The following is a 26,563-nucleotide window of genomic DNA, read 5'->3' on the forward strand; positions in this document are numbered from 1 at the left end:
ACATTTATAAATGCAGAAACTATTCAGAGCCATAGAAAGGATTTCAAAATACAGATTTCAAGAGGCCATCATGAAGGCCTACACAGGAGCCTGTATTCACAACATTAGACCTTAAATATACTGATATCCACGGCCGTATTATCAGACAATGGGCCCCTGTGTGCAGAGATGCAGAGGGCCCCATCACCTCCTCTCAATAGGAGCAAGACACACAAATGTTTTAGTTCTTTAACCTCTATTTGTTGTTGTTTTGCATCTTTTTGTAGTCATAATGCCTCTCTTTGTAATCATTCTGAATCTCTTTATAGTTGCTTTGTGTCTCAAAGTGGGTTTGCATCTCTCTTTTTGGAATTTTGTGTATCTTTGTTGTCGTTTCCTGTCTCTTTGTGGTCATTTTGTGTCTCTTTGTTGTTGTTTTCTGTCTCTTTGTGGTTATTTTGTGTCTCTTTAATGTTGTTTTCTGTCTGTTTGTGGTCATTTTGTGTCTCTTTGTTGTTGTTTCTTGTCTCTTTGTGGTCATTTAGTGTCTCTGTTGTTTCCTGTCTCTGTGGTCATTTTGTGTCTTTTTGTTGTTGTTTTCTGTCTCTTTGTGGCCATTTTGTGTCTCTTTGTTGTTGTTTCCCTTCTTTTTGTGGTCATTTTGTGTCTCTTTGTTGTTGTTTCCTGCCTCTTTGTTGTTGTTTTCTGTCTTCTTGTGGTCATTTTGTATCTCTTTGAAGTTTTTTTTGCATCCTGTCACAGTTGTTTTCCATCTCTTTGTAGTCATTTTGTGTCTCTTTGTTGTTGTTTTCTGTCTCTTTGTAGTTATTTTGTGTCTCTTTGTTGTTGTTTCCTGTCTCTTTGTAGTTATTTTGTGTCTCTTTGTTGTTGTTTCCTGTCTCTTTGTGGTCATTTAGTATCTCTTTGTTGTTTCCCATCTCTTCATGGCCATTTTGTGTCTCTGTGTTGTTTACTTCTGTCTCTCTGTGGTCAAGTTGTTTTCTGCCTCTTTGTTGTTGTTTTCTGTCTTCTTGTGGTCATTTTGTGTCTCTTTGTTGTTTTCTTCTGTCTCTTCATGGTCATTTTGTGTCTCTTTGTGGTCAAGTTGTTTTCTGCCTCTTTGTTGTTGTTTTGTCTTCATTTAGCGTCTCTTTGTTGTTTCCTGTCTCTTTGTGGTCATTTTGTGTCTCTTTTTTGTTGTTTCCCTTCTCTTTGTGGTCATTTTGTGTCTCTTTGTTGTTGTTTCCTGCCTCTTTGTTGTTGTTTTCTGTCTTGTTGTGGTCATTTTGTATCTCTTTGAAGTTTTTTTGCATCCTGTCATAGTTGTTTTCCGTGTCTTTGTTGTCATTTTGTGTCTCTTTGTTGTTGTTTTCTGTCTCTGTGTAGTAATTTTGAATCTTTGTGGTTGCTTTGTGTCTCCTCGTAGTTGTTTTCTGTATCTTTTTGGTCTTATTTTGTCTCTTTGTAGATGTGTATGTTTCTTTGTGATAATTTTCAGTCTCCTTCTGGTCAGTGTGTGTTAATTTGAGTGACATTATGCTGATAAAAGCCAAGGGGGCCCCTGGCGCTGTGCTTTGAAGGCCCATTCAGTGTTCTATATCAGCCTGTAAAAATATCAAAAAAAGATTTTTAATCATAGTGTTAATTCACCCCAGGTTGTTAAAACTCTCAATTTTCTTTTCTCTTTCAAATTAAGGAAGAAGAGGAAAATTAATACAGAGCATATTCAAATATTACAAGCAATTAAAGGGCTTCAGAAGAGCAGCTCTTCTCTCTTTGATTAGCGCATTTATGCTTTTGTTGTACACTTCCACCTGTTTACAAAGAAAGAGAGACTAAAGCAGAATAGCAGCAGGTTACATAACACCTGTAATAATATGCAATAATTAAATGTAATGCTCAAGATTCTTTTCATACTTATCATACTATCTCTTTGAGGTTTTTCAGATACCTCTCTTGCAAGGTACACAACATATCAGCTGTCCTTGCAGTGCTGCGATAAGTGGGGTTATTAGCTAATTGAATGCAGTATATATAATGCAGTTCAGTGCAATAAAGCTGACTCACACTTTAGCTTCTTCTGGAAGTTACATAACATTAAATTAAGGTGGTTTCCAAAATTAAATGGCTGCAAAATACAGCAGATGTGCACTTTTCAGTGGTGGGCAGCAGTGAATACACTGGTAATTGATTCATTAAAAAAAACCTAAAAGCATTTTCATTCACAAAAAATAGACAACATTATGTTTGTCAGTGTAAGGAAGAGCTTAAAAATCAGTGTTGTGCTCGGAAGAGGCATGTCAACTGAAAAAGGGGGGTACATTTTACTCTCATAAAATAAATTGTGCATATGATTACAAAAGTATTGTGCATAAACCTGTTTGCTCAGGAAAGAGCTACCAACTAATGCTGCTGTTGGTTTTTAGCAAACATGGTATCTTTGAATCCTCTCGCCAGACAAAGCATATTTCAGTCATGCTGCAGATGACACCACCGGCCCACATCTGAGTAAACAGCAAACAAGAGCGCTGCCTGACAGCTGCACAAAATCTACCAGCAACAGGCCTCATCAAACACAGAACACCAGCACCGTGTACTGACTGTGGTCACAAAACTACAATTATACAAAGACAGATGCACAAACTATTATCTCCAACCAGACATGCTCACGTAGATTTGCTCTAAAGGTACATTCACTCACTCACTCACTCACTCACTCACACACAGCACTGTGTGAGTAAATACCACTCCGCTGGGTTAGTAAACAGCCAGGTGTATACTCTGCAGACAGAGCTTGACACACGGCAAACAGGGATGAAACAGGGAGCTCTGGCTCTGTATAACCAGTCTCCACACTGTTGTCATATTCAGGAGCTGTGGCACTGCTGATATACAGTATACAGGAGAACACTGTGTTCACAACCGGCTATAAGCCCCGTCTTGTAACAGTCATCCAGTATCACACCACCAACTCACTGACAGCAGCCACACAGCTCAGCTGGTTCCTCATTATGCTCATTCAGTTACAGAGCAGAGAATAAGCCGTGAGCTTAATATAACATAAACGGTATGGACATGAGAAGCTCCATGTAGAGAAGATAAAAATTGGTCGGACACTTTGCATCGATGTGGTCTAAGGCGGTAAAATCAGTGCAGTCTGTTCTGTTGCACTGCAGGAATCATGGTGTTCACTTGCTGGAAAAAGTGGGAGTTATTTGTTCTGCTTGATTTTGATTACATTCATTTGATGACCTATAAATAAATGCCTTCATATTTACCATACCACTTTTAAAATGTTCCCTCTGAATGCTGTTTGTGATCAGACTAACTAAACAAGATCCAACAGAAATGGAAAGCAACCAAGTACATCAGAGACTTGATTTGAGTATCTCAATTTTATGCCACGTTACACATCTACTCATTTATTGGAGTAATGCACTTTTAACTCCACGGTAGCAGCCATATTTGTTATCTTTCAGATTTTATATACAAAACATATCATCAGTTATAAAATATGATGCATTGTTACAGATGAAACTACCAAACAGTACTACATATAAAGCACTTCAAATCCATCTCCATCTCAACCCTGTCCCCTAGAAAGTATGTTTGTCTGTTTCTAAACTGCTTTCGCAATAACATTGTTTGGGCACTTTTTTGAATTGAATTGAATACCTGGGGCCCAGCTGCTTCACACATCATGTGGACTATTTAATTTAAAATAAATCACATACAAATGACACAGACGCCACTCTTTCATCTTTAAGTGAAAAAGTATTCTACTCACTCTCAACCATATTAGTTCCACTTGCATATTCCTACTTGGTACATGTCCACAAATTATATCATTGTTCTGCCATCATGAGGTGAATGAAAAACAAATTAACGTGATCTTGTTTGATTAACCAATATTGCCTTAATCATAGTATACTTTGAAAGACAAGCCTAAGGGCTGTTTGAAGCCTGCGGGCTACAGCTGACCCCAAGGTTGGACTTTGGACATGACTGATGTACAGCGTATAGGCTTAGAAAGGAGGTAGATGGGGAGGATGGTGAGTGTACAAAGTGCAGGACCTTGACACCAGAACCCTGAGCTCACATCCAGACTGTCTTAGGTTTTGGCAACCATTTCACTTCTTTTAGGTTAGTGAAAGATCGTGATTTTGGTTAAATATTAATTAGAAAAAGGTAATTTAAAAAAAAAATGCTGTAGTCATTGATAAGCAACATTTCCTCATTATGCCTGACGAGTAAAGACGAGACAGAATAGTTGGCTCTGTTTGGGCGGACAACCTAAGATGGATCACAGTGCTCATGTCAAAGCATTGGTTCTTTTCTTTTGTAACCAATCCTGTTAGCAGTTGGCTTGCCTTGCCTCATTAACATATTGTTAAATTTAATGAAGCCAAGCTAGCTTGTAGTAAACATCTACTTCTAAAACATGATTATTTATTTTTTACCACTCAAAAACAAACACTAATACATTCAGCAAACATTTAACGTAATTCAGTATTAATTTTAATTAGCAACATTTCCTCACTATGTTAATAGAAAACATAATTCAATATGCATGATGTGTCTCTCAAAAGCCTATTTGCTGTTTCATATTTATTGTATATGTATGTAATTTCTAGTAGACGGGGCTGCTACTACTGTTGTACTTAACTTTTATTTGACAGGAGTATATTATATTGAGGTATGACTAATTTTACTTAAATTAAATTTAATAGATTTTCAAGTATTTTGTTTTGACGGTGTACAGCGTCACCCACCAGGAGGAAGATTTTGGAACGTTCCTTTGGTTGAAATGTTCATAGTAGCTCTGAAACAATGAATCAATTAGTTGTTTACTTGAGCAACAGAAAAAGAATCCTGATTAATTTAGTTGAGTTGCTGCTTTTCTGTGTTCATTTTACATTGAATATCTTTGGGTTTTTGTTCTGTTGGTCAGACACAATTTCACCTTTGGCTCTGAGAACTTTTGATGGGCATTTTCACTGTTCTTGACTCAATGATAAAAATGAGTGTTGGTTACAATTCTGCTACACAGCAGTAAAACATACATTCTGGTGTATTTCTCTCAAAATCAAAAGGAAATATTTTTGTCCTCTTTCACACAGTTGGGTGCAATAAAATGAGAACAGTGTAATGAGCAAGTCCGACCAATAATGGGGCAGCCTTGTACTGTATGAAGGTTAAGGCAGTGCTCTAACATTTAAAAAGTCCAAACAGCTAAAAAGGTCAGGTTTTAAAATAGCTCCATTATTATCTGACTCCTTTTAAACTGGAAAAAAAGGATAATGTCTTTAAGATTTTTTAAATCATTTTTTATGTATTTCTTTTGCATTTATCTATGAAGCAGTTGTGAAGGAGTTTGAACTGAGAACATATTGCCTATTTAAGAAAGATTACAACTGTGGGAAATATGTACAGTATACCTAAAAGACAGAGATTATTCTGCAAACAGAAAGGATGTGGTATTTTACCACTACATACTGAAAGTGGAGGTTACAGAGGTGGTGATGAGGAATTGTAACTGATGTGAGCTATGTATATAAGGTGGATTTCACTCTATACTGTCCTTTATATCATGATTTATGACAAACATTGTTTAAAAAAGTTCACGTTCCTGACGTTGATTGTATTGAGAATGGAGCTTTGTCTTGTACTTGCTGAAATTGTCACTATATTCTGAAAGAAGTACATGAGACAGATCCTCTTCCCACTGCCTCTTTTTCTTATTCTAGCTGTCAATCATGTCAATCACGCCTTGTGAACTGTGGTCAAACTGTCAAACCAGGCAGCGTTGATCAAATATGAATCAAGATTCTGTTATTGCATTGCTTATTTCTTGTCTCAGATGTTTCCAACATGGCGCTCTGCTTTTATTTCACACATTTTCCATCTTATTAAGTGCTGTGCGAGCATAGTGAAAGTTATTTTACATAAAAGTTACCAGCTACAGCTTTAATTAAATCCCTTTTTCATAATGTCTGCATTTTCTGAATACCATCCCAAATCCTGGGATAGGAGAAGTATCAAACAACATATGGATGGCAAACTATTGGTTTATTGACTGGATCAAATACACAGTGTTTGGTAGTAATGGATGTACATGTAGTTTTTTTTTTTTGGTTGGCTTTGTGTATTGTGTCCTGTGCTCAGGGGGCTGTGTTTGTACAGTATACTGTATTAGCTGTTTTTCCATTGTGGGATGTCTCCTGACCCGAAGCGGTATTTGCGGGTCTGTGTTTATGTTTTTGTCTGGATAATGTTTATGTATTGTGTGGTTAGACAACGGTAGGTTAACATGCCTGAATGCTTGGTTTGCTTTAATGTGCCTGAACGATCCCATGAGGAATGGGTCGTGTAAATGACCAGACGCTAATATAGTAATATTCATTCATTTCTACGTCCTTGTGTGGTAGTGTTTCTCAGTCTGGCTTCAAAGTAAGAAGTGCCTACTGCAGTGCAGCAACACTGTGTTATATTGTCGAGCGCACAAAGCAGAGTGTGTGTTGGTATCTCCGTCTGATGCTGGTGCATTACTCTCATCGGGGCTCTAAGACATAAATCCTTTCCTTCCACTCTCCCATCACAAATCACTTACTGTCTTTTTCCCTCTTTTCTCTGTCTAGTAAATCTCTCTCACTCACTCCGCTTTTAAAGGTGATCATCTCAGATATCTATTTCTCTGAGACAATCTGTTGCTCTTGTTTAATGCTCAGTGAAGTCTGCGCAGTGTGTGTTCTTCAGTGGCAGGTGGTTCAAAATGTCGTGAAAACAGAGCATACAGATTACATTAATCAGACTTTTCAAACATGGTCATGGTCAGGGAAGATGAGCAGCAGGCTACAGTAGTAGTAGGCCGACTCCCAAGACCTGTAGTCAGACTTGAGGACAACGTAAATGAAAGAAATATTGACAACAAAAATGACAGTGAATCTCTTTTAATTGTGCCTGATGAGTAAAGACAAGACAAAATGGTTGGCTCTGTTCAGGCCAACCTAAATTAACCTTGTCTCACTCCGATGTCGTCGAAATCTGGCGCTTGGGCAATGACTTGCAGTGTCAGACACCGACGAAGAAGGCCGTCCTTGAACGTTGGCATGATACGCAGCCAGTCATCATTATAGTTGAACGGCGCCCTGGCGGCGTCAGAGCGAAAAAACGGCGAGTCGTGGCGTAGGCAGACGGGAGGGGTGGTTGATGGGTCCAACAAACACTGACTTTCACCAGGGAGAACGGTGTCCTGTAACATTATAAAGCCAAACCATGTTCTTTTTTCTAAACCCAGTTGTACCGACATAGTGCATTTATTTTGAAAGAGACTGTATGTAAATTTTACATTTCCTGTGAAAAAGGAAGTGTATTTTGAAAGAAGACAATGCATTTAGGAGGCAGAACTTGACACAGCGTCCCAGAACATCAAAAACCAATGCAGCTAGGGTACCTTGCATATCGTATCTGGACGTGAAAAGTCCATGACCAAATGTTGAGATGAAAACAGACACTAACACATTCTGCAAATATTTCAGTCTTCATCCTAACTCCATGTAAAGTGAAGTAATGTGATGTTTGCCAGATAAGGCATGGCTGCTTAACGTTGCATTTTGCACATTTTTATAACTGCTAATTTAATGAATCAGAGTTCTACTGAGGGAAACATGACGCCAAATTTAGCAGAAGACATCAGTAACGTCAGTTCAGTCCGGAACACTCTCATCATAGTTTTAACCATTTATTGCAACAAATGGAAATACAGCTATGTTTAGCGGTGAGGGCTCCGCTCCTGAGGTGCTCCCTGGATTAGACAAGCAGTATGCTTATCCAAAACAGGGAGTGGGCCCAAAGCAAGACATTAAATACCATTTTGACCTTAGAGCCATGTTAGGACTCTGAACTAGACAGGTGGAGGCTGGGGTGATGGAGGTAAAGCTTTGGCTGCAGCAGTGGCAGCGGTGTGTGGCAGGGATCAGTGAGTAAGAAGCCATATTTAAATTAATGTGTGGGAATGGGCTGTGATTGGCGTGTGGGGCTGATGATGATGAAACAATGATCCAATCAGATGATTACAGCTGGGGCATCTGACTTCCGCGTCTTGCATGAACTAACGCGAAGCTTCATTAATACAAAGTAAAGTAATATAAACACCTTCAGGCATTGTGAAAAAAGTGCAGTGTAACTGATTCTCAGCCTCGATGACTAAACACAAGCTATGCTTACTTCTCATTGGAATTTTTAAAGCCAAATATATGATGTTTGATATCATTATTAGGTGTTAAATATTTGAAATATCCTTCAGCAAAATTCATTACAGTCTCATGAAACTGTCTTAGAAAATTAAGACTAAAACATTGATTAGATTTAGAAAAAATGAAAGCTAATTTCCACTTACTAAACCTTGACTAAAAAATACATTAAAAATGGGACTTTACACCAATTACAATTTCCAGCAAGCGAGAAAAGCTAAACTTAATGTAATAATATTGTCAAAACGCTGATCAGACTTTGATGTCTGATGAGTTCAAATCATTTTGTCTGAATTATTTATGGCCTACTCATTTGATGGGAAGGCTTAACAGTAAAAAGTATAAAGAAAAGTTAATTTACCTGTTGCTTGAGCTTTGTTTTTGCAGTCTTTTATTGTCCATATTGATCTATAATGATTATTATGTTGTCCTTCTACATTGCTGTACGAATGATAAAGTCTCTTCTGTCAACGGCAGTGATCAAAGCCATGCTTTTAAGAAAAAGAAATAAAGGGGTCTGTGAAACAGTGGTGCACTGATGTGAGACCCATAATAACACAGGAAGCAAACACAGAGTGAGTATCTACCTGACGTACGGCATCATGGCTGCTCCAGGCTGCTGTTTGTGATCTTTATGAGAGTCATCAGACAAAGAGGGAAAGAGAGGTTCAACAGAGGGCCGCAGTAATGATCCTGCCAGCTCTTACCTCCGTCTTCTGTCTTTAATGTGGAAAACCTCCACTCTCGCCGTCTCTATCCTCTTTGTCTTACTCCAGCCCTACCCTATTTATTTTCCCTTTGAAGCAATGCGTCATGTGGTTCAACATAACCGCACACATTTGCACAAACACATTCGACCACCAACAGCTGCCTGCCTTCATTTCACTTCCAAGACTCAACAACAACAAAAAAAAAATCTAAAAGTGTGATGATGTACAGCCACACATTGTCTTCATCAAGGAACATTCACAGAAGTTTTCATGTGTGGTGATTATAACTCCCATAACTCATAATTACGACTCAGAATCTAATTACAAGAAAACTATCTCATAATTATGAGGGAAAAAAATGTCACAATTACAGTGTAACAAAAAAGTGTGTGATTGTAACAGTTTGAGAAAACAGGAACATGATCACACTCACTGATTTAATTTTAATTCGCTTTGGTTTAACTGCTTGGTTTGACGCATGTAGAGGTATTGATATGAATGATTAACGTAAATGGCATTATGATTGACATGTGAAGGAATTGTTCAGGGACAAACACAAAAAGCACACACTGATGTGTATGAGGTTGTTCCAGCAGCCCAACAATTTCAGCATCTACTAACGTTTTAAAATTTTAATATTCTAATTGTTGCGGCGGGAATGTCAGCATCTCCCAGAAAGTGAACTTGGACCTGGAGCTGTTTTATTTCAACACAGCTCTGATGAGATGGTCTGTAATGACCAGCAGCATTTTGATGAAGCTGAAACTTAGTTGACTGATCAATTAATTGATCGACAATAAATTGACTGCAGCTATTTTGACAAATGAATGCTCATTAAAGTTATTTTTTCAAGGGTCTGCTTGCTAAAATATGAACGGTTTTCTCGGTTTTATATGATGAATATTTTGGGATTTGGACAGTGGATCTGACAAAACATGCAATTTTAAGACATCACATCGGACACTTTGGTTCAGATTTTATAGACCAGAAAACATTCAGCAGATGAATTGCAAGCTAGGTTAGTCACAATCATGTATATTATAGTAATGGCTGTCAAAACAATGCCTTAATTTAGATGAATTAATCAATGAAAAATAACCTGTTGAAAAAAATGTACGCTGATTAATAGCGTTCCATGGTGCCCTTTAACCCGGTGCATCAATGAAGACTACAGCTGCTTTGTCACATAATGGAGGCAGATGAGACGATGCTTCTTGGAACATTTACATTTAAAAAACGCCCAGATGGAACGGTTGATACGGTTATACCATTGGAGTTCTTCCATGCCTGAAATATTACCTCAACACAAAGCATTTAGCAGCGCACCTGGAGGTCCGAGCTAGCCCAGCCTCTGATGCTCGCACTAGCAGCCAGTCTCGTCAAGCCACGCTCGACCAGGCGTTCAGACGCGAACTAAGTAAGTCTACCGGTGACCGACTAACTCCCTTGCAAAATAGATTGCAGTGGACTGCAGACGAGTTTCAGTGGTAGAGGACAGGGGGACTATTGTGTCCAAAATCCAGCAGCTTTACCACGACACATCTGCCAAAATTCATTTTTAAATACTTTCACAGCAAAAATGTATGTATGTGATTAATTTAGATACATTAATCACAGACCATGTAACTAATTTGATTTTTTTTCAATTGCTTTACAGCCCTAATAATAATCATATTAAAGGCAATAATAAACGTAATATAAGTCCTTGTTGCTATAAGAATGGGTCACACATTTTGTTTGTTAAAGATAAAAACAGAGTGTAGACTTAAAGAATCACAGGATGTGGAGAAGAAATGGGGGGTGTGAGGGTCCTCCTCCAGAAAACAATCATGATTTGAGTCCCATTTTCTGCATTTCTACATACATTTAGGGACTAAGGTAACCAAAACAAAATCCATGGAATATTGAAGTTGGCCGTCAAGCTAAATTCTGCCAGTATTGTGCTAAATATGCTAAAAAAATGAAAAAAGAAACGCTACTCCACTGTGGCTAAAGCATCTTTTTCCACCATTTTACAATCTGGAAAAAACTGACTGACAATAGTAGATGAGTTAAGTTTGATTTTTAATTGTTCAATGTACTGTTTTTGATAATTAAATAATAGAAAATTGTTAAAATGTAAATGATGCCTTTGAGCAACACCATACGTTAAAGTAATTCCACCATATGCACGACAGTCAGTTTCTTTTTATCTTGACAAATTACCATAGATAATTTTAACAATGTTAGTTTCAATAGAGTTCAGACTGTGATGCTCATATTTTACGTTCACCATCTCAGGTGGTAGTAATTTATTCTGCAGAGACTCTGCCCTCTGCCTGTATTTTCTTATTTTCTCCTTAGTTTCTGTGCTCAGTTAATCTGGGGTAGGCTTTTGCGTTCACACAAGGGAACTGACAATCTTACATAGTTACCTTTAAAGAAATGTCATTGCGTAATCTGTTTTACCTCTAGTTGTATCGCCAGCCAGGGCTGCTGATGTCTAACGTCCATTTTCAACTAACCAGCTTTTGCTTTCCACTAAAGTGCAGTACTGCGAGCAGGGATTATATCTTATACAGCGATGATGAAAAAAGATTGACAGGTGCCCTGCAGAGAATCTGTGTCAACCCATGCATACAGCATGAGGACATATAAACAGCACTTAACCCTACAATCATGTCCTGTATTCATGTGTCCTTTAGAAAATATGGGTCTTTCTGTGTTGTGCCACAAGGATTAAGGTTGAGCAAATAGCAACTGTAGATGGTTAACGTTTGTCTACCCAAATTAAAACGTATCTTAGAAAGCAAACGAGATTACATAGGCTAGGACATAGGTCCTATAATTAACAAGTACATACTGTATTCTGAGAGAGAGCAGGAGGAGCAGAGGAACATAGGAGCCAAAACACACACACACACACACACACACACACAAACACACACATCTTTGCTTCTTATAAGGATCAGTCCCTGACATGACGCCACCTTGAAGCACTGAATATTGCATATTCAGGTGTAGGGTAACATTTGTGTTTCTGCAGCTATTTTTTGTCAGTACATGATTGCCCTGTGTACAAATATCAAGTCCCCCGCCTGGATCCTTCAAATGCACAAAGCAAATAAAAGTCAGTTTGATTCCCGCTGCGACTGCTGCCTTCAAAGTAGTCAAACCTTTCAGAAAAGACATTGTTAGTATTCTAACAGATAAGATCTTAGCCTCCCCTCCTGGTTATATGCAGACAGAAGTGATGTTTAATTTGTGAAGCTGTGATTTGTTACACGCGGCTGCACACAGTCTAGGTGAGGGGGGGGGTGGTATTTTGCCTGCTGCTTTTCAGCTGTCACCCCTTTAGAATCCACTTTCATATCCCTACCATTGATGAACACCTTTATTCTTCAATAGTGTTGCTAACACATGCTAAAACAGCAGCTCCTAACTGGGAGAGACTAACATTCTTCGGCAACAGCTTTCAAATGCTGATTGACATGTTTTATTGTCAGCTCAAAGCTTGACTCTGACACTGACTGCCGAGCGTCTTTTATTGTGAAAGGATGCCTTTTTTTCCAGGCAGAACACCATTTAAAGATCTTACATAATAATGCAAATGATTCAATGTCATACTTGAACTCCCCATTTGCTGCCGCTCTCTTTTGTCCACGCGACTGTGTGTGTTGCATGAACATAATGAGCTCGGGAGGTTTCACCTCAGTTCTCTGTATGTCGACATGTTCGTTTGTGTAAAATCTTGCAAAATGTCTTCTGATTTTGTTCAAGGGAGACAGGAGGAATACGGGGCAATTACATAATAGGAAAAGTCTTCACACATCACAGTTTAAAACCACACAGTGGTCAGAAATGTTAACCTTTAATGAAAATCCTTACTGCACACACACCAGTTAGAGCGTTTTCTTATAAATGTTTTAATGTTACTAATTTTACTCATGTCTCTTCCAATGATGTCACTTTAATCTGCCTCTCTCGCTCAGATACGGCCTCTACTCTCCATCCTTGTATCTTCATGTCATATATTATATCACCATGTTCATCCACTGATGAATGTATAGAGGTCAGGAAAGATTAAATAACCATGTCCTTGTATGATTATCTTTGCAAACAGCTTTTTTTTTAGCGATCATCTCTCTTCCTGGTGTCTAAATTGATGCTCAATAAGCCTCCGCAGCTGCGTGATAACTGCACCATTCACTTTTATTCATATTTAAATTTTACATTCTTATATGCTTCTCTTACAACTGTTTGTCCTAGCAAGACACTGATACTCGTCCTTGTCAAGTCACGTCTTATTGGGTCTGCTCCAAATACAGTGAGACGTCATTGGGCGCATCAGTTTTTGCATTCACAAGCCAGCGGTTTCAAAATGTAAGAACATGATCTGCCCAGTCCATGTAAAACCAATCCACAACGGGACACCCAGAATCCTTTGCCAGGCTCAGCACTAAACACCAAAGTAGCAAACTTCATCCAAGTATCACTGATTTGCATTTCAGTCTACTTCACATTCAGATCACAGAGCCTGCTGCACAATTCACAGCTCCTCTCCCTCGGAGTATCAGCGGGCATACTGTATAGTATTAAAATGCAGAGCCAAGAGGCACTCCATTAAGGACGAGATGAGTTGATTGGGTCAGATTATCTTCTGTGCATCACATTTTCAAATTGAAAAAAAAAAACCAAAACGCTAAACCCTGGAGATTATTTGATTCTGAAATATACATTTATTGTGATCTAAAAGCATATGGGTTTGGTTTATCTGATTTTGTTCTTAGCAGTTTGACTGCAAATATTTTTTTGTTTGACTGCGTGAGAGCTTCCATATATGATAAAAATGGAAGGGCTTCATTGTAATATCGGGGGGAAACGTAATTTGATGCTTTATGGTGGATTTTTCTGCATCAGTTTGTGTTTTTTTGCATCAATTTATGGTGTAAATCTCTTTAATTATGTCAAAATAAAAGCCCTCTGCTATGAAATAATGTTATTGTAGCATGCTAACTTGCTTTGATTGACAATGCTAACATGCTTTTATTTAACAGGTGTAATGTTCACAATCTTCATCATCTTAGTTTAACGTGTTCCCATGCTAACATTTGCTAATTAGCGCAAAACAAAAAGTAGACCTGAGGCAAATGAGCAGGTATTTGATCTTAAAGCAAGCTGCTGGACAAACTAAACTTTTGACCTGATGCTGATCTTAGATGAAAAGTAAGTGATCACAAAAGTGAATACAGCTCATCCTGAGGGGAACATGAATATGTGGACCAAATTTCATGGCAACCCCTGCAACAGCTGCTGAGATATTTCACTCAAAACCACATATGCCAACCTCATGGTGGCAACAAAGAAGAAGTCGGAGGATCACCAAAATCATCAGGGTTTATCATCTGGTGACAATGAATGCAGAATTGTGTGCTAATTCACCAACCCTGTCTCGTAGAAATTACGTTTGTATGTTACAAAACTGCTTTCCCAATTATGTTGTTGTGGCAACGTAATCACTGCCTGGGTTATCTTCTGAGACGTTTCTTTCAGGTAACAAAACGTTACATTCATGCACTGCACAGGCATCGCAAGGACCTTGACACCAGTACTGCTGGTTCGTGTTCAGAATTCTGTCTCAGGTTTAGGCAACAAATGCACTTTGGTTAGTTGGAATCACCAGAGGCTCCACGATACGATATTATAACAGTACAGCACGAGACAATATTATTGCTATTTAAAATATGTTACAGTATGTTTAGTATTGCAAGAAAATATATTGCAATTTATTACCTGTTTTTACTGTAAATTATGTTATATTATGAAAACGTCAATATCTGTGTTACCGAATAAGATAAAGTTTTCAGTCTGTTCATCTCACTTAAGCCATTTTATTGCAGTAAAATGTATCTCGTGGACTGAAAAAGCAACTGACAATGAGGCTACCAAAAGTTTAACTTGTATTTGTAATATTAATAATTTATATAATTTTTAAAAAATGATACTTGAAAGTGTGTGACGATACAATATTGCCACACAAAAGTATCGCAATATTTTGCTGTATTGATTTTTCCCCCAACCATAGTTAAGATTATGGAAAGATCATGATTACGATTAAATGTTCTTTAAAAAGTTACTTACAAATGATATTGTAGTCACACTGAGTGGGCACTGTATTGCAAGATTGTCTATTTTGGCGGAAAGCAAATGAAATACATTGTCAGTGAACATTTGCCGATGCATTCAGCACTTGCCGGACATATTAAAAACCAACATGTCCTTATTATGTTAATAGATGGTGTAATTCACTTGGCATTATGTTTCCCTTGTTTAAAATTAGTTGTCTATAAACTCGATTTCAAGGAGACAGGGCTGATCCATCTACTAGATGTTGAGATATTCCAATGGATAAGTGAAAACTTTGAATGAAGTCAATAGGTTTCATCTTCTGGGGACCACGAATGAGAAATTAGCCAACCGACAAACAAACCAAACAACCAACAGGCCAACACTGCCATCATAATTAGAAAAATCTCGTAAAAATCCTTATTACCGGACACATAAATCACTCATAACAGGCCTGATTTGTCATGTTAGCTTAGTGCCATCATGTCCTTGCCATCTCAATTATCCTTTATGTTCAGCTCCTCTGTGCACACAGTTTAGGCAGCTTATTGCTCTTAAATAAAGGAGGAATTTGCCCTCCAGGTAAATGAAGCCACAGTTCCATGAATTACACCAGTACAATAAATATCTGTCAGTGACCTCAATAATTTACCCACAGCATGTTGAGGAAGGCAAGCATTAGTGTAAGTGTGTCCCAAGACTGTTAGCCTTGCACGCAAACACACGTGTCACAAACCAAATGTGCACACACACTCGACTAACACTTGGACAGCAGCAGTAGCAGTCTCCACGCTGCTGCCTGTGAAGACATCTCTCAGAGTGAAAAAAATCTCTCCCTCACCCTCAGAGGAAGGAAGCCTGCTCCTGCCCTATTGTGTTACCCCCTTCACAAGGTTACACCAATGCATTTCAAGGAGCAGCAGTGGAGCTTGCACACTCTGCAGCCCGGCCTGTTTCTCTGTGATAGCCCATCGCTGCTGTTTGTGTGCCAGAGCTTCTAATAACGGATTATCATGGAGCTGCTCCACATGTTTCGCTGAGGCCTTTAAGTCTTTTCATTACAGAAATTGCTTCATCATATTTCTGTGACTAATCTGTTATAGCCAAAAATTGTAATGGGGGCACATATTTGATTGTGTGACCGACGCTGTGAGGAATTTCCTTAATGAATTATTGTTGACGGGCGTCTGAGGAGCTCACGTTCAAGGCAGGTTCATAGCAGAGGGGAGTCTACATGAAAAAATATTAGACCAGCGTTAAGTAAAGTGTATTTTGCGACTAGTATTTTATTTATAACACAACAGAAATATAATTAAACAACACATATCTGCCAGAAAGTGCTCTGTGTTGTTAAATGTTTCTCTATAATTAATTATCTTCTTCCAGTGTCTTTCAAATCAAACTAATTGAATGTGTTGAAAAAAGACGTTTAATTCTGCACAAGGTGTTTAATGTTTGTGAAGGGATTATTTTTAAGCCAGAGGATGCAAATTTGGAGCAAATCAAAGTCTCAAGGCAGACTGTAGGCAGACAGACACACTTTGATTTGCTGCTCTGACAGCAGGCATCGGATTGTTTGTCCGGATATCCACTCACCCACAGCAAAAGGATTGTGGCCGCCTGAGCTACCAGATATGAAAGTGCATTACTAAGCATGCATTAGACTATCAGTAACCTACGCTGAACGGGACTACAAACAAACAAATAGATGGAAACACTGTGGTTTATGCCTCCCACATGCACTTGTGCATGAGTCAGCAGAAAAAAATAATTCAGACCATATGGCTTAAACTGTGTCCAGAAGAAGAGGAATTTTCTGCAGGTTAAACAAAAACAAGAGTCACACGCACAATTTCCATAATACTGTTTACAGTGTTCCCTCCCTGTGAGTGATACGTGATCGGCTGTAGATGAGCTGAGCTGAATGAATCCTCAGCAGCTCCACGCTGAATGCAACTCAAGCCTGGTGAGGAGAGCTGCAAGATACTACTACAGTCTCGCCAAGCCATGTGATGATTAATGTTTCCACAGTATAAAGGCAGCGCCGCACACATGCATCCACACTATAATTGCATTTGTACCTTAATTAATTAAAATTGACATTACAGCCTTGGAGTACAAACAGCAGATGGTCTATTTCTGGTGTGAGAGACAAACACACAAATCAGGGGCAATGAACTGGGACCATTGTCCTGACTGACAATCAATGCAACCTTCCTTTTAGTACAGTAGGGCCTGGTGACTTTGACAGTAAGGACATCATGACCCAAAACTGGCTCCAACATCAATGAAGCCTCACAGCAGCAGCATGAACCAGGATGTGGGCCTTGTCCCTTACTGTACTAATACATATATACATCTAACAAGCTGGATCTCCTGTAGAAATAGTATACAAAATGAAATATATGGACATGGGGAAAAAAATCCAATGCAATTAATTTACTGTAACCCGTCGAGAGGAGCCAGGCTCATCTGCAGAGGAGAAAGGCTATTAAGCAACCCTCATCCTCAAGAGGTCTGTGCCTAAAAGTCACCTTGGGAGGCCAAATTGACGGGATAACTGATGGCGCAAACGGGTTGGAATTGGGTATCCGCCAGTGAGGCAGGACTCAGAGCCTCATGCATCTGCATATCTACAGAGAGAAGCAGAGGTGAGATGTAGGCCAACAAGGACAATGACGTTTTAAAACGCCATCCACCATCTCCTGAACGCCCTTTCAATTAATGGGCTCTGGGATTGATCCCACTTACGAGCTTGTGTATGAAGCAACATGGACTGCACTCAGGCTGCAGCTCTGCAGCACCATGTGTCCTTCTCACTACCCGGAGAAGCTGGGAGCGCGTCTTTATGTGCTCCTGTCATGCTCCGAGGATTTCAATATTTTGCGTCAAAAAACAAACAGTGGTTTCACTGGGACTGTGCTGGATCCGCGCGCTATCGGATAGGCCTAGTGGCCAAGCACCCCCCCCCCCTCCCCGTGCTCTATACCTTATGTAGGTCATCAATGACAACATCTGCGATATGAAAGCAGGCATTTCGTCAGCATGTGGTTATTAATTATGCCTTTGCACCGAGGGGCCCTTACCTTCTGCTGTCGCCGTGCCATATCTGTGGGCTGTTTTGCATTGAATGGGTAAGCGACGCATCGCATCACAAAAACATACAGCTGCAGCTTCTTTTTACGGTCTTCCTCCTCTCTCTGCAGCTTCTCCAGGTCCTCCTTCTCCTCGCTGGCGGCGGAAGGGCTCGGGCTGGTCGGACGGGCGCTGCTGCGGCTGCTGCTGGGTGCCAGTCCACCCGAGCTCTCGCTGGTCCTACTTGGAGAGATGCGGGATCCGGCCTGAGGTGCCATCGCCTCTTTGCTTTCCTCCTCCACTATCCCATCAGATTCCTCCTCGCTGGACGACGGATCTAACATCTTGCTCTAGAGGTGACGCGTCCCTACAGATATCCTAATCTACTGGATGAGGTTTGTTTTTTTTAGTATCCCCCCCCCGATGATGCCGTTGTCTTATCCGTGCCTAGATTTCATTAAGAATATGCCCGGAGTCAAGACAGGGATAGGCCCTGATTGTACTCGCTGAGAGATGTCAGCAGTACGAGTGGTGCTGGAGGAGGCTGAGTCTGCTTCACACTGAGCTTTCTCCGCCTGCGCCGAGCACTCGTCGGTGCTTACGTATTTTCTGTGTTTTATTGGCCAGTCACTGCTGCGGATGTGAGAGGGGGAGGTGAGAAGGCAGCGGAGGGGAGGGGCAGGAGGAGTGTAGTGTACAGCTGAGGGGTTTTTTTGTGGTGAAAGCGGGCGATGGCCTCTCCCTGCCTGCCAGGCGGGTACGGAGCCGAGGCGCGGGGAGCTGGCCGTGGTCCTGAACACAGAAGAAGAGGAGCAGAGGAGTGAAGGATGCGCGACTCGCTCTTAAATCTCATCCCAACGCTCTGCAGTGGTACACCTAAGATGGCTGCCACAGGATTTCTCTGACATTGTCACTGAAATGGGGAACATTATTCAGTTTATGGGCAGCGCACGGGATGTAGATGAGTTGGTGTAAAGTGTGGCTCCTGAGCCGCCCCGTGCCGCGTGCTGTGGAAGGGTGGGGTAGCCATGAAAGACTGAACAGCCAGGCTCACAGTCTGTGGGCTTCTGGTCGAGAAATTGATTGTTGCAGCATGTGCTGGTGTCTCTTGCATTACACTGCAGTCACACAAGCTTTTCATCTACTATATACAGATTTGTCATTCATGATGAACAGAAATCTGAAGGTGTTCAGTGTGTTGATCTCAGTGACATCCTAAACAAAACATGTGACTTGGATAAATTATGATATCTTGAATTTAAATACGACAGTGTAGTAAACAGGGGCAGAGCCAAGTGGTGGCTTTTGGGGCTCCAGCCCTGAACGTTTTCTCAATGGCCCCAAATCCATGCAATTCCCTAAAGAAATCTAATGCAATTTAAGAAATGTTCCTCTGTTGGCCTAATATTCAGAACACCGACAACCACATTTACATTAGCCCAGGTTATTATGGCATGGATTTGACCTCCTGAGACCTGAACTTTTGTTTGGTATGCATTTCTAATTCCTCCTAGCTATATGGGATCAGCAGGGCCCGATAAGTGTAAAAAACTAAATGTTGTTAAAGATAATTGAGTCCCAATTGCTAGGTTTTGGTTTTTGTCTGGACCCCAAAGCAGAGACAGACGCAGGTGTATGAAAACAAAAGAGTTTATTGCCGAAGGAAAAAACAAAAATGCAGGCAGTGAAGGCAGGGTGCTGGCTGGCTAGGAGGTTGTCCTCCAGTGTAGAGAGCCAGATCTCTGAAGATGACACGAGGGCTGAGCACATGTTAAACAGGGCAAAAATACAAGTAGGCACAAAAATGCACAAGGCACAAAAAAAAAAAAACCACAAGGAAGAAATCACTACAGATGCAACACAGGAACAGAGTACGGCTGGCATTACAAGCACAGATGGAATTATCTCGGAAAGTAGTGGAGTGAAAGCTAGGTATATGTAGGCAGGTTGATGAGCTGAGTGGAAACGGGTGTGCCTCGTCAGCTGCAGTAGAAAGACCCAGCCACACCCTCTGCCACACACAAACTTGGCAGAAACAGAAAGGGAAGGGGGATGGGAGACAGACAAAATCCATCCAAAAACCAAAACCAAAACAGAATCATCACGCCCAATGTCACCAGACAAGATGATAATAAAGTCCCCATGTCTTCAAACGGGACAACAATAAACTCCCAATATCCTCAAATGAGTTCTTCCTAATTAACAGTGTCTTACCTTGTACTGTTGCTGAAATTGGTCACATATGTATGCCATATCAAAGTACAAACATTATTAATCATAGATAAACAAGTTTCAACCATAACATGTGATCAGGTTTTGGACTTTGACCATTTTTGTGTCTGGATTGGCTGCAAACTGACTTGGCAGAGATGGCACAAAAAGTGTCCATGCACAAGAACAACAGGTCTAAGTTAAGTAGAATGAAATACAAGGTCAAGTAAACCCAAAATGTGACGTCCACATATGAGGGCACAGGGTCTCAGGAGGTTAAAGGTAGCAGATGTGTCAGCTAAACATTCATTCTTTAAAATTTGCTCAAGCATAGCATACCAAAAATCAACACGTCATCTGACCTTGTCACATATTGATGTTTGGTCATGGATTTTCCACGTCCGGATTCGACATGCAAGGTACCCTGGTTGCATTAGTTGTTAATGTTCTGGGACGCCTGTTACATGCATTGTCTTCTTTCAAAATACACTTCCGATTTTACAGGAAACTTAACCGTTTACATACAGTCTCTTTCAAAATAAACACACTACATTGGTACAATACAGTGAATTAAATTTTCTTTCCTTCAACAACAAAAACACATAGTTAAGTTCAGGAAAAAGGAACTAGGGTTGGCTTTAGAATCTTACTGTACGCGAACACCGCTTTCCCAAGTTAAAAACAATGTTTGTTGGACCAGTTCACCACCCCTTCCGCCCGCCCTACTCAGACTTTTGCTGCCTTAACTTTCGTTCTTGTCCTGCCGTGGTTCCCCCCTGATGCCACCAGCCACCATTACACTATAATGGTGACCAGCCGCATGTCCAGCCGACGTCACAGGAGGGCTTTTTGCATCAGCGTCTGACACCGCAAGTCACTGCCTGAGCGCTGGATTTTGACGACTGGGTGAGACTGGGTTGCAAAAATAGGCCTCATAATTTGTAATGCTGTTTACTAGAGATGTTCTTTCTGCCTTTAAAAAAAAAAATGCCTCTGGTTTTTATTGTTGGCAGTCACGCCAACACCTCCATACCCTAACCTTCCCATGTATTCAAATCTACCATTTATTTATTTACTTTATATATTTCACATTTATTAGTAGCTAGTTCCTAAAATGTTGAGGCAGAGGGTACTTGCTGTAGCTCTGGTTGAGGGCGAGAGGCTGTCAGGAAATAGTTTGTTAGGCACAGGGAAACGGAGATCTGTGTGGGTATGAGACTCTAAAAAAGAGGGTGGATCACAGGGAGCACCACCAGTTGGTCCAGGAGCTTCGCATCCATGATGGCCGTTTTTTTGACAATCTGCTGTCTATCGTTGGGCTGTATAGCTCTGGGTATCCAGCAACCACTACCACCAGTTTCTCCTCCATCATTTGCCAACTGTAAACTTGTTGTCGTGACCACCATAGAAAGCCCGCCTCTCAAATCATCTGATTGGACTATAGGAAAAAAGGAGATGATGTGGCGCAATCTTCAAGTCCAAGTTGAGGGATTTTTTTTCAACTCAAGGAGTTCAGAGCTCTCTGGCAAAAACACCGGGCGTATAGAGCACAGAAACGTGAGGCACATAGCAACACCAAAACCGTGAGCAAACAGCTCCACTCTCAATAAAAACAACTACAAAAAGCTGTCTCCAGCTGCTAAATACGCTTTCTTTGTGATCGGGGCCTTATGAAACTAAAATAGTCACATCAGACAATGTTTGCCTTTTTTAGGTGGCAAGAATAAAAATGAGTCATCCTCAACATTTGCTGTGTTGTGGTTTATGAATGATGAAAACAGCTGGAGAACAATTAGATAGAAAATAGGATTTAGCCTCCGAAGGATTCTACTGATTTAGATGGCTTGAAAAATAGTTCACATAGCTGCCGTAAATGGAAGAAAGAAAGTCTCCCCAGGGGAGCATGTCCCCAGACCCCCTTACGTTTTGGCTGAGCCCTGAATGATTATATCTTCTGGGTCCACCCCCGGTGATAACACTTTGTGACAGCAAGTGGAGTTTGCTATCGTCTTTGTAATAACGTGCTCACATGACCTTTTAAGTCCTGTCAACACAATACTACAAGTGCAATACGCATCTTGTGTATCTGTTTGTGAGGACAATAATTTCCAGTCTAATCTTTATTTCATTCTACATCTTGAAACCGTGAAGACATAAAAATAAAAATTAAATATTCTGGATTAGACCAGATTTCGCTTTGACCGTAACAAGACCTAAAATGAGCCGATGGTCACAATGGTGTCGTCATATGTAATTTCAACTTTCACGTGCTGACATCATGTTGCTATTCTTAAACACGGAGGTGGCAGATTAAAATGGTATTATCCAGCATGACAGAGAAAGGGCAGTGAAAATGAAAGTTGGATTTTGATTTGCTGATTCAAAGACATAGAAGGACAGCAGTGACTGTGGGTCACACAACTACTTTCTGACCCCTAACCAGGGGCCCGTTGTTGACCTAATTAAACTCACTCACTCAAATGTCTGTTGGCCTAGACTAAGAGAGACACTGACACTGACTTTCACTGATGTGGGACGCATGATTGAGAAACTAATATTATTATTATTATTATTATTAGAGAATAATATAGAGGATTTCAGAAAGCCTTCAGAGAATTACAGTCTGCTAGCAGCATGTCCTGTCTTGATTGTGTGTTTGACAAGAGGAAAATGTTTATTAAATGAAGAATATTTGTGCAAATAATTTGTATGCCGTTTCACCTTGAAAACCCAAAGCCCATAATAATGACACATTGTAAACAGAATCCAGACTAAAGCACATACTGGAGGTGATCTGTTTCTGATTATATCTCCCCCTGGTGATGGGATTTTTTTTTAGGAGTGTGAGCTTGTAGAGCTGGTCTGACCACCTGGCCCTGCTGATGACTGGATTTATCTGTGTCTCCTTCTATTTTCTGCTTGTTGGTTTATGGCTTGTTGAAATCATCCAATGTCTGCGTGCAACTCTTTGTCACAGGTTGCACGTGTCTGTCAATTGGGAGTAGGTCAACCAAAAAGCAATGTTCCCTCCTCATATTTGGTTATGTTTTAGAGGTTAAACCACCCAGTAATTCAGAAATAATAAAGATAATTTGTGAAACAAAATCTGATCTTTAAATTCTTTCTTGGTAAACATTTCGTGAGTTCTTGTGTCCCCAGAAGTTAATAATAATAATAATAATAATAATAATGATAATAATAACTTTGTTTATATAGCACCATTCAAAACAGTGTTACAAAGTGCTTCACAAATTGTATTCACAAAATAATACATTTAACCACAACCACAGCAACAAACCATACGTTACACCAACATTACAGAAAAGCGAGTTTCTAAAAATGGGTTTTCAGTAGTGATTTAAGACACGTCAGTGAGGCTGCAAGTCAAATTTCAACAGGGAGACTGTTCCAGAGTTTTGGGGCCCTGACAGCAAAAGCACACTGTCCTTTAGTTGTAAGATCGGAGATTGCATGCAGAAACATATGGCAGAACAGTTCACAGCTGTATGCTGGTGCTAGACCATGTAGTGCTCTAAAAATAATCCGCAGAACCTTGAAATCAACCCTGAAGTTAACAGGAAGCCAATGCGGAGAAGTTAAAATGGGGGTTGTGTGAGCTCTTTTGTGTGAACCAGTTAACAGTCTCGCTGTGGCGTTTTGTTCAATCTGTGGGCGTGAACGTGCTTTATTGTTTAGGCAGGTAAAAAGTGAATTACCATAGTCAATTCCAGAGAAGATAAAGGCTCAAATAAATTTCTCCAAGTCAGAGAAGGAAAGACATGATAGGATTTTTGAGATAATTCGAAGTGAATAAAAGCAGGACTGAATTACATTATTGATATGACTGTTGAAAGTTAAATTAGAATCAAAAATAACAAGATTTCTAGCATTGGATTTAACAGACGGTGCCAAGTTAGGAAATGCATCATTGAATCCTGAGGTGTCAAGTGGCCCAAATAATATTATTTCTGGTTTTTCTTCACTGAGGTAGAGGAAGTTATTAGACATCCAGCACTTGATATCTCTTTGACATATCAGTCTAGTTGGGGAACCATTGCTCTACTGTCACTTTACCTACCGACCTGCCTGCAGTTATACACATGGATATATTAGTCTCTGACTGGCAGCCTGGTGACACAATCCATTTTGAGATGGAAAAGGAAAGTCCATGAATTCCATTGTGCTGCTTCAATTTCAGGGTCATGGGGCCAAAATATTCTTTTGGGTCTTTTATTGATCACTGTAAATTGCCTCCAAGTTCCCATTAAGTCCAGTGCACACAGCAGACTATACAGCCATCTTAATGTCAGCCCAAACACCAATCAGAAGCAAGAATATTTACCCCATGTTCTTATTACATTAATTTAAAGTACTGTAAGAAAACACAACTTAAAGGGATAGTTCACATTTTTTTAAAGCGGGTTTGTATGAGGTACTCACCCATAGTTATTGTATTACCTATAATAGATGGTGGTCAGCATGCCACGAGTTTGGAGAAGCCGCTGTGGAAGCTAAAGCAATGTACTGCTGTGGGTGGGGACAGCAGCAACACATATTTTAGCCACCTTAAAAAAATCAGCAGCAACAGTAGCTCAGTCAGTTAGGAACCGGGGGGGCTGCCAGTTCAAGTCCCCATTGGGACCAAATATGGAGTGTGGGCTGGTAGCTGGAGAGGTGACAGTTTGCCTACTGGGTACTGCAGAGGTGCCCTTGAGCAAGGCACAAAACTACCAACTGCTCAGGGTGCCTGTCCCCTCGATCTGACACGTTACTATTCTCACAGTTTGTCTATTGTTTGTAATATTTATGATTATTTTGTTTACCTAAACAATCAATATCCCTGTTATTACTGTTTGTTTGGTCACCAGTTACTTGAATGCACCATCATCCGTCACTGGGACTTCTTACAGCTGTCAAGCCATCGTCTGGTGGTGGCTTAGTAGATGTGACGTATCGTCCACTGGAGGATTATGAGTCAGAATAGCCAGAAAAGTATGCTGGCTTGCATATTGTAAAAATAAAACCAAATGTAATGGACCATACTGGTATTTTTGGCATACCTCATTTTGCATACTATGGATTGGGACATACTACATTTTTCTGGCATACTATGGTAGTATGGGTATTGGAACACACAGAATTCTTCTTCTTTGTCTTCTTCTTAACAATTTAAGTGTATGCTATATTTAGAATATTTTCAGTGCTTTACCTTACTGCCAGACAGCAATTTCTGACTGGGAACTGAAGCTGTTATATCGCTCTCTCAAAGCCTCCAGACTCCATTGACAAAAACAATAATATTACCTCACTGAACACAGGAGCTGCTGGTCCCCCACTGCTTTGCTTGAGCGTCTTTGATGAATCTGAGTTGACCCTTTAAACCACCAAAGTCACACAATAACACAAACAAAGTAACTGATCGAGGCAGCAGGGGACTAGCAGCTCCTGTGTTCAGCGAGGTACAATTGTACAGTTACTGTTTTTGTCAATGGGGTCTGGTTGCTTTGAAGAAACCATAGATAAGTTTCACTTTTAGTTTAGTTCCCAGTTGGAAATTGCTGTCTGCAGCAAGGACAAGTGTTAAAATATTCTCAATATAGCGTCCACGTAAACTGATTTTGATTTTTTAGGTGGCTGAAACACATTTTGTTGCAGTCCCCACCCACGGCAGTACACTGCTTAGCATCTATGGCAGTACTCCTGCCTGCTTCTCAAAGCTCAATTCACATTGACAGCCATCTACTATATGTAATACACTGACAATGGTTAAGTGCTTTGTACAACCCCATCTCAATAAATCCAAACTATCCCCTTAATTTAGGAACAGGCAATATATGGGTTCAATATAACCCAAAATTATCTTAAAATAGATTTTGACACAGAGACCATCAGAGGTCAGATCAAACCTTTACAACGTCATTCTTTACGATGACTGTCACTCCAGTGGAAACCATTTCAGATTTTTGATTGATTGGTTGCGTTTATTTTCTCTCCAAACTCATCTTCTCTCAGCACTCATGGCACCCCAGGCTCTGACCCTTTCGCTGTGTTCACCTCCCCCACCAACATAGTACTTACAGTACTAGTGCAGCCATGACAGCCTTTATACTGAACTCAGCATGCACAGAGGATGAGCAGGCCTGCCTGACTCTGAGATTAAATTGAATCTGACAGCTGGACTGACTAGCTGCTACTCCAGATGTTCCTTGCGCGTCTGACCAGCAAATTCCC

The 26,563-nt window shown here is 40.2% G+C and overlaps 1 protein-coding gene across 9 annotated transcripts in view; it reads right to left on the reverse strand.

The window, feature by feature from the left end:
- cadpsb (Ca2+-dependent activator protein for secretion b) overlaps nt 1-18,712 on the reverse strand; it is a 99,194-nt gene extending 80,482 nt beyond the window's left edge. For 7 of the 9 annotated variants that reach the window (XM_049589391.1, XM_049589364.1, XM_049589354.1 and 4 more), the window contains exon 1: nt 18,133-18,711. In XM_049589391.1, the coding sequence (XP_049445348.1) occupies nt 18,133-18,465 (333 nt within the window). In that variant the 5' untranslated portion in view covers nt 18,466-18,711. Of the gene's footprint in view, nt 1-18,132 lie in introns of all 9 variants that reach the window. The other 2 variants (XM_049589381.1, XM_049589373.1) reach the window with 1 other exon arrangement.
- Nucleotides 18,713-26,563: the final 7,851 nt, after the last annotated feature.

The sequence above is a fragment of the Epinephelus fuscoguttatus genome, linkage group LG1 (genome assembly GCF_011397635.1).
Source record: "Epinephelus fuscoguttatus linkage group LG1, E.fuscoguttatus.final_Chr_v1".
Taxonomy (NCBI): domain Eukaryota; kingdom Metazoa; phylum Chordata; class Actinopteri; order Perciformes; family Serranidae; genus Epinephelus; species Epinephelus fuscoguttatus.